The sequence below is a fragment of the Leuciscus leuciscus genome (assembly GCF_965113295.1).
Source record: "Leuciscus leuciscus genome assembly, chromosome: 23".
Taxonomy (NCBI): domain Eukaryota; kingdom Metazoa; phylum Chordata; class Actinopteri; order Cypriniformes; family Leuciscidae; genus Leuciscus; species Leuciscus leuciscus.
This window is the reverse complement of record NC_138747.1, coordinates 334,446-344,200: the sequence shown is the minus strand read 5'-3', so window position 1 is coordinate 344,200 and position 9,755 is coordinate 334,446. Positions and strand designations below refer to the sequence as shown.

General features: G+C 40.3%; 1 protein-coding gene across 1 annotated transcript; it reads right to left on the bottom strand.

Annotated features, from left to right (window-relative positions):
- Nucleotides 1-1,965: 1,965 nt before the first annotated feature.
- LOC309487966 (uncharacterized protein) lies at nucleotides 1,966-8,460 on the bottom strand. The gene is made up of 6 exons (XM_082155976.1): nucleotides 8,330-8,460; nucleotides 8,159-8,229; nucleotides 7,534-8,071; nucleotides 5,914-6,060; nucleotides 5,776-5,829; nucleotides 1,966-3,404 (listed from the first exon to the last, which is right to left on the bottom strand). The coding sequence occupies exons 3-6, from the start codon at nucleotides 7,967-7,969 to the stop codon at nucleotides 3,151-3,153; spliced, it is 891 nt and encodes a 296-aa protein (XP_082012102.1). The 5' UTR covers nucleotides 7,970-8,071; nucleotides 8,159-8,229; nucleotides 8,330-8,460; the 3' UTR covers nucleotides 1,966-3,150.
- Between the last annotated feature and the right edge of the window lie 1,295 nt (nucleotides 8,461-9,755).

The window sequence follows — 9,755 nt, the reverse complement described above, 5'->3', positions numbered from 1 at the left end:
TATTGGCACTTCTCCTGGAAGAACACACACACACACACACACATCAACCAGAGCGAGAGCAAGAGTAACGCCCATCAACGTGCTTCGGTCGGGTTACGGAAGCCGTCGATAGTGCTGTCATTTTGTTTTTGGACCACGAAATCAGTGTGTTTTTGGTTGTGAGGGAAAGATAACCGTGTTCAGCTTCCCAAAGAACCAGCGTTAGGCTAACAGTGGATGCAGTGAGTTTTCCCAGGGCAACAACGGAGTTGTGCAAGTGTGTTTGTTTCTTCACGGCATTTCAGTGACGAATGTTTTATAAACAAGGCCCAGTTTAAAGCTGGATGGGCGGAGCGGTTCTAGCACTAAAATATCCCGGTCATGAGCCGGAATCACAGGCGGTAAGTAACATCAAATATCTGTGTTTTGTTGCCAATCGGCGCGTAAGTGTATGTAATGTAAACAACACGAATGTATAGTGAATCAAAGGTTATCCAGGGATAATGCGATGATGTATCTTTAGCTCCGCCCATGACACGCCTCCAGGAGCTTGACTGTGACTCTTTAGCTCCGCCCACGACACGCCTCCAGGAGCTCGACTGTGACTCTTTAGCTCCGCCCACGACACGCCTCCAGGAGCTCGACTGTGACTCTTTAGCTCCGCCCACGGCACGCCTCCAGGAGCTCGACTGTGACTCTTTAGCTCCGCCCACGACACGCCTCCAGGAGCTCGACTGTGACTCTTTAGCTCCGCCCACGACACGCCTCCAGGAGCTCGACTGTGACTCTTTAGCTCCGCCCACGACACGCCTCCAGGAGCTCGACTGTGACTCTATCACTCATAAAACAATGACATAAAACACTAACAGCTACAATGGTTTTTGTCAAATTTCTATATAAAACAAGAATGAAACTCTCTACTGTTTCACGGCGGTTTATGTTACAGAATTATTCATAAGTTTCCCCAAACTTACTAACACTCGTGCAGCGTTTCCTCTAGGAGTGTACAGAAGACAATAGTGCCTCAGCCCAGTTTAGCTTCACACCTGGAAGTTTATGCTGTCAAATGCATGTGATCCAAATGAAAAGGTCAGAGTGCAAAGGTCACAGAACTGATGAGGGCTGGAGATTTCAACACTTTCAGGTGCAGTTGTTGAAGTTTACATCAGTTCCTGAGGAAACAGGTGTGTGTGTGTGTGTGTGTGTGTGTGTGTGTGTGTGTGTGTGTGTGTGTGTGTGTGTGTGTGTGTGTGTGTGTGTGTGTGTGTGTGTTCGGCCACCTGGAGGGCAAACACATCTCAGTGTGACAGGTCTGTCCGAGCGGAAAACACAAACACACAATAACCTTGTAAACCAGAAGAGGATTTCAAACTTGTAATTAATAAGTTCACGCATCTTTAATTCTCTCTTTATTCATGAGCATCTGTCTCATCTGACCTCAAAACAAATGGAGTTATTGCATATTAAACAGCAGAAATAAGACCTTTGTTCATTTATCAGACTGTTGAGGAATCCGTGAGGAAAGTGAAGATCCGGACGTCCCGTTGACTTTCTCCGTCTGAAGATGAAGAGGAACTCTCGGTGAGCCAGAGAACACACGGCCTCGGAGTTTGTAGACGGAGTTAATGAGCGGCCGGACGAACCTTGAGAGTTTTTTGTCCGTCATTAATAACAGACTCACGGTGGGGATATTTGTTTCCAAACGCTCACACACACACACACACACACACACACATACTGGTTTATGTGGATTAGCCAGACTTTTTCTCCAAACAGGCCCGGTGGTGGTTTAGATGGACTACCCTTTCCTGAGGTCCTAGAGCTATGAGAGTTAGATTAAAACACTCAAAAAAATTTGGAAAAAATTCAGGACACTTTAGACTTCAGATACACCCTTCAGAGCGTGATACACACCACCCTAAAACTATTGTGGTTTATAGAGACAGTTCTCTTTTTGAAGAATATGTGACTTATAAGGACCAAAACAAACATTATTGGGACTTTAAAGGGACAATGACGTCACTTGCTCATTAACATAAATACACATTAACATAAATACACATTAACCTGACACCACCAAGCATTAATGGGACTTGAATTATTATTTTATTGCACAACTCTAACATCACCATTGTTAGTTGGTGACACTGACTAACAGCCAGATAACAGCCTGTAAGAGCTAAACAATAGATTGTCACACAACACCAGTGCCATGACAATGAGAATGGAGCAAAAAAGGTAAAATAAGTCATTCTTACCCAACTTCAAAAGACCCATGGTTGCTCATAACAAAAAATAAAAAAATATATAAAATAAAATAAAAGCTGTTTTACAGTTTGCTTTTGTGACGGCCTCTATTTAAAACATTAAAGGAACTTTGGACTTTTGGGACTTTATCTTATTCGTCGTATCCCCCAGAGTTAGATGAGTCCACACACCCCCTTCTCATCTCCGTGCGTGCCGTAACTCTGTCTGACGCTCCCACCGCTAGCCTAGCTTAGCACAAAGACTGGAGGTAAACGGCTCCAGCTAGCATACTGCTCCCAATAAGTGACACAATAACGCCAACATTCTCCTATTTACATGTTGTGATGTGTATAGTCACAGCGTGTACAAATAACAAGGTCACATGAGACACAGCCATCTTCTAACCGTATACATACTGGGAACTATATTCTCAGAAGGCGAAGCACTGCTACTGCGGAAGGATTTGCTCGCAGGACCTGAGAAGCCCGTGGTGAGGAGCAGAGAGTTCGCTCAGAGGGTTGTGCTAATCACTCCAGCCAGCAGTGCTTCGTCTTCTATATAGTTAATTCTATGAGAAAATAGTTCCCAGTATGTATACGGTTAGAAGATGGCTGTGTATCATGTGACCTTGTTATTCATACACACTGTGACTATACACATCACAAAATGTAAATAGGAGAATGTTGGCGTTATTCTGTCACTTATTGGGAGCAGTATGCTAGCTGGAGCCGTTTACCTCCAGTGTTTGTGCTAAGCTAGGCTAGCGGTGGGTGCGTCAGACAGAGTTACGGCATGCACAGAGATGAGAAGGGTGTGTGTGGACTTGTCTAACTCTGGGGGATACGGCGAATAAGCTAAAGTCCCAAAAGGTCGGCGTGTTCCTTTAACACAAACATAGAAACACCACCACAATTGTCAGTGTATTTAAATCTTTTCTTTTTCTGACTGCCTCTTTGCAGCTATTCCTCTATTTCGAACAAAGTCCCTTATATTTTGCACTGTTCTTTGTGCCAACACGGGGTCTTCCACCAGTTTGCAGTGACTGCATTCAGTTTTGGTGGCCAGTTTTCCCCTGCTTATATGACCTTTGAAGTGTCGCATTACTGCAGCGACCTCAGCCTTAGACCACACTTTCTTTGCCACTCTTCTGGATCCATGTTCCTCATCAGCATACTTCCCTGGAAGATAGGCAAACAAAAATGAATAGATCACTAAATGTGTTGTCCAGTTTAAGCCATCAAAACATGAGGTCAGTTAATGCCACAGTTGACAAGAAATTGCAGTTTACTTTTCTTAATTCACTTTGGGTATCAGTTGGTGTCTCTCGATGTGATTTCACCAACTTTACTAGCCCACATTAGAGTGCGGACAATATGGAGTATTATTAGAATGTCTGCTGTTCATCTATTTATGTGGCCAAACCTTTTGCTATTTGAATTAATTGCAGTAAGTAATACTATAATTAGTAACATGTCTTAAGTAATTTTGGCATTGTACTTTAACACACCGTATTTTAATTGAAACCAAGACTATGGGGTTTAAGGTCTGATTCTCAGTTTAAATCTGATTTCATAAGGTTAACTAAATAGTGTTGGAACTTGGTCTGAAAGTTTAGTCTTGATATTGAAACTGTACGTAACAATCAGCTTAATACTACTTTTAACCTCTTAATCTTCCAGATTTTGTGGCATGTTGTGACTCAGTCATCAAGACCAATTCATTTTTAGTCTTTTAACCAACTTGCTAAAAAGAGAATTAATAGAACATACTCATGGGCAATCAAGAGAACATGTGAAGAGGAGGAGGTAACTTTACTTTTACCTCAAATTCAGTATACATTTCCTGATAATAAAGTAAGTGTATATGCTCCCTTGCAGACAAGATGTTTTGTACAAATGCAGTACAGTTAAATTTAGGGCTATTCATTCATATCTCTTTCTTTAAGATTACTCTTGCATTTTGATAGTTGAATACATCACAAAGACGTGCATAATAATGTTAAAGGGATACTTCACCGTTTTTTCATATTAAACTATGTTATTCCCTTAACTAAGACGAGTTGATGCATACCTCTCTCGTCTCAGTACGTGCACTTAATCGCTCTGGCGCGCGGCGACACTTATAGCACTTAGCTTAGCCCAGTTCATTCATTAGGGACCAAACAGAAATGAAGCTAGAAGCGACCAAACACCTCCACGTTTTCCCTATTTAAAAACAGTTACACAAGTAGTTACATGACCAAGTATGGTGACAAAATAAAACATGGCACTTTTCTAAGCGGGTAAAAAGGATAACTATAATGTATGGCGGAATAGCACTTGGGACTCAAGAGCACTTCGACTTGGCGCAGTAAAAAGTCACGCTTGAAAAATCCTCTCCCTCTCACTTCTGTCATTAGAACCAACGTGACTTTTTACCAGAGGTGGACAGAGTACACAGCTTCATTACTTGAGTAAAAGTACAGATACACCTTGCTAAATTTTACTCAAGTACAAGTAAAAGTACTACAGTCAGATGTCTACTTAAGTAAAAGTACTGAAGTACTTGTTTTTAAAAGTACTTGAGTATCAAGAGTACAAGAGTACATTTTCTAAATATTGCATTACTACTGCCACAGTGCTTACATTGGTAAACACAGCAAACACTTGAAGCGAAAACTATCATTAACTTGTTCAGAAAATTGAAATAGTCTGGCGAGGTGGGGCCACGGGTTGGCACATTCCCGGGACGGACCTGCTGCGTCTTCATCCATTGTTTCATCCATGGTTTCGTCTCTTATCTAAATCTGACCATGGAGTTGACCTTTGGCGGAAAGCTGAAGGTGATTGCTGATAGGCTGTCCCAATCAGTGGCGCCTGCACAATCCAATCACGTTTGAGAGGGAAACAACAAATTGAGGGTTTCCGAGATTTTTCTTTTTCTTTTTTAGAAGTAACGGGTACTCACGGTTATGGATAGAAATGTAGTGGAGTAAAGAGTACAATATTTGCCTCTCAAATGTACTTGAGTAAAGTCATGAGTACTCCCCAAAAATGATACTCGAGTAAAGTACAGATCCCTCAAAATTGTACTTAAGTACTGTACTCAAGTAAATGTACTCCGTTACTGTCCGGCTCTGCTTTTTACACCTAGTCGAAGTGCTCCCAGTGCTATTCCGCCATACACTACAGTTATCCTTTTTACCCGCTTAGAAAAGCGCCACGTTTTATTTTGTGTCACCATACTTGGTCGTGTAACTGTATTTAAATAGGGAAAACGTGGAGGTGTTTGGTCGCTTCTAGCTTCATTTCTGTTTGGTCCCTAATGAATGATCTGGGCTAAGCTAAGTGCTATCAAACTGTCGCCGCGCGCCAGAGCGATTGAGTGCACGCACTGAGATGAGAGAGGTATGCATCAACTCATCTTAGTTAAGGGAATAACAGTTTAATATGAAAAAATGGTGAAGTATCCCTTTAAGGGAGTTGGGCAAAATAAGAATCTCATTGTAGGGTATAAACCACTGTGTTTCTTCTGTGCATAGACAATAAACGTCTTGAATCTGAATCTTACCTTCAGAGGGAGGTACACTCTCACTTACTGTGGACGACACAAATGACACTGATCCTGTTGAAAACAATTTAACAAGTTACTTTTGTCACAGGAAAATATACATTTTATCAGCAGTGACTATGAATTGAGTTAACATACCAAAGTCTCCCATGTCATGGTCTTGCTCTGTGGTTGTAGAGTCAGAAACCATAGGCTCCACAGTTCCAAGCTCTGATGCGGTGAGATCTGTGTTGCTGTCATCAGATTCGCTCCCACTGTCTTCAGCATCACTTAACGCAATCTCATCTGGAAAATGGCATTAGTAAAACTCAGAGGTGTAAAGAGTACTTGAAAACCATACTTGAGTAAAAAGACAGATACCTTGCAGCATAAATTACTCTATTACAAGTTACCAATACGAGTAAAAGTGATTAACAATACTTTAGTATTTTACTTCTACTAAATCTAGGCTCAAAGATGCACTAGTCCTTGACACCTGAGACAGGCAGGTGAAAATAAGAAACAATTGATTTGTAAAATGAGAAGTCATGTTTATTTTCTAAAATCTAAATAAAACTGAACACCTCAATAGTCTAATAAATCAGGGTCGACACAACAGCCTCTTAAAGGGATTGTTCACCCAAAAATGAAAATTCTGTCTTCATGTAGTCAACCTCAAGTTGTTCCAAACCTGTATTTCTTTGTTCTGCTGTACACATAGATAGATATTTTATATATTTTTAACCAAGCAGATCTTGCCAGCCATTGACTAGTACAGCAGAACAAAGATAAGTTTGGAACAACCTGAGGGTGAGTAAATTATGACAATTTTCATTTTTGGGTGAACTATCTATTTAAACGTCTACAAACTCTCAAGTCTCAGTTAAGCTCAAGTGCACAAAAAGGCCACACGTAAACCAATATCCTTCAAAAAGGCCTTGTCAATATGGTGGATAAAAAAAAATTATGTTAAGTCAAATTAAATAGTCAAAGTCTACTTGCACTGGATGTGCTGGTTTTGGACTCATCACTGGCTGCAGTCCTGACTTCATCTAAATCAAACGTCTGCGATTTAGCACCTACTAATGCACTCGCATTCATGTAAAGTAGACTTGTTGACAAGTTTGGGTGAGTAAGGGCAAAACGCACAAGATATAGTTCAGTCAATGCCACTTAGATGGAAATATCACTTCTTTATAGCAAAAACAAACTGCTGCAGAAAAAGTTAGGTGCCATGCAAAATGTAATTTGTAATTGCATAACTTTTTGGCTACTTTGTAGTTGTACTGTTACTAATTACATTTACTCAAATAGTTTACAGCTCTGGTAAAACTCTCATAAATAGCTGGACATAAAAATCTGTGGTTGAAATAGCCACATCAAATAAGGAAAAAATAGTACTTGGTTTTGTACTTGCCACTTTTTGCAAAGTAACTATTTTTACTTGAGTAGTTTTGAGCTATTATACCTGCGTTTATGTTTAATGTGGTCCATGAGCACATAAGATAAATGATTACACAATCTGATATTAGGTTCATATTTAAAGTAATTCGACTGCACCTACACAAACATAATTTTGAATTACTGTCCAGCCATACTGTAGACTTAAGTTTATATTTCTGAATAGTAGTCCTCGACTCATACTTGGACATGAAAGGTGATTTTTTTTTTCTTGGAAAGGGATGCTGACTACGCCAAGTCTAGATGATTATAAATTAACATTCAAAGGAAAAAACAAAAACTCAGATAATATCTACAAGGGCTAATTTCTGTACAAACCTTCAATTTCAATCTCATCCAGTGACTTCCCCTGCATGCTGGAAAGGTTTCCTTTCTCCATTGACAAAAGGAGTTTGGAAATCTTAGCCAGTTGTGTTGTGGGAACTGGTAATCTGTAGAAGTCGCGGTGAACACGGATGTCGTGACCCAGGAAATCTGCAACCTGATCAAGTTCATTGTGTTTTAAATTAAGGACTTGTGAGAGTGTGGCAACATGTTTCCTGAGTTGCGTTGACCTAAGGTACTCAGGGTGCTTTGCTCCACACTGGCTTGCATGAACATGCAAACAATCATGTCCTCTGTAGTGGCTCATTGACGTTGGTCTTGCAAACAGGAAGACATTTATGGCACAAATGCCACATTCAGTTCTTCTACTGGCAAGTAGTGACAAAGCATATTCTGACTCTGAATCAGGTATGTATTCCTTGTCAGACATGTCCTCAGCATCATCAGATGATATTTGGTCCAATTCTGGATGTGGAATTTTGTCCTGATCTGACAGCAGTTCATCCTCAGAAGCCTTAGGAGACTGCTGCGCCTGAATTGGTGAGAAAGCAAATTATTTGACATGGTGATTGAATCTTATAGCCAGTTCAAGTTCAACACTCACTTAGTAGATACTCACCTGTGCTGTGCTGTTAAAGTCATCTCTTTTAATTTGCTTGAGGCAGGATTTATGCCAGACCCCTGAACAAACTGGAACACATTTGAGTAAAATAATGTTAACACTGCAGGTCTATTTAAGTGGTTAGAGCACAACACATTACACTCTATACTAATTCACTAAATATCTAACCTGTGCATCGATAGCCAAGCCACTTGAAGGAAGATACGGGTCCCACACAACGAACACACTTGTCCAAGGAGGATACTGTTGCGCACACAAGGCGGTGTTTTTGACACTGTTGGCGAAAAATTTAATTGTAGTATTTATTTATGCCACATAGTTTGGACAAAGATATTTTATATTTACGCCACATAGTTTGGACAGAAAGATATTTCATATTTACATGTCGATATCCAATCATTTTAAATCCAATACCAATGTGACATTTAATTTACCTCATACATATGATTACCCTTTTATTGCATTTTGTTATTTATAGCGTATCTTATTTATATGCAGCTTATTTAAAGCATATCCTATATGAAGATATACCTTCTTCATATTTTTAAATTGTAGATGGGGAATATGTAGTTAGCCTCAGTGCCAGGAGCTGACTTCTTGTAGCCCAGTATAACTAATAGGGTGCCTATCCATTACATGTAACCAAACATCTTAGAATTCACATTTAACCAACATACAGATCCAATGCAGGCAGTCCAAGTGTTCTTAAAAACCAAAGTGACGCCTCTGGGGACGGGACCCTCTAAACTGTATGGACCTCCCAAGTCATATTTGGGTGGGGTTCAGTGTTAGATACACATACACTCAGATATTATACTGACTGTCCTTCCATTCCATTGTCCACATAAAGCATGTTCTACTCAGGTGACTACACACACACACACACACATACACTCAGATATTATACTGACTGTCCTTCCATTCCATTGTCCACATAAAGCATGTTCTACTCAGGTGACTACACACACACACACACATACACTCAGATATTATACTGACTGTCCTTCCATTCCATTGTCCACATAAAGCATGTTCTACTCAGGTGACTACACACACACACACACATACACACACTCAGATATTATACTGACTGTCCTTCCATTCCATTGTCCACATAAAGCATGTTCTACTCAGGCGACTGTCCACATAAAGCATGTTCTACTCAGGTGACTACACACACACACACATACACACACTCAGATATTATACTGACTGTCCTTCCATTCCATTGTCCACATAAAGCATGTTCTACTCAGGTGACTACACACACACACACACACACACACATACACATATATTGAAATAGGTTGGCAGATTTAACATTTTGCCACAAATAAGTTGTACATGAGATTTAATTTACCTCTCCAACCTTGGTGAGTGGGCCGAGCTCTGGACTAGTCTGATTCGGGTGGCTGACGGCTGTATGGATGCACTTGCTCTCAGTGGTCAGCTGTAGAAGATCAAACAGAGACAAAGGACAATAAAGAGAAAGTCCTGGGAACGTGACACTAGAGAGGACATTTGACATCTGAATAAAAAAAAATAAACCATTCTAGTGTTGACAGAAAGACACAGGAAAACCTTGCTTTAAAAC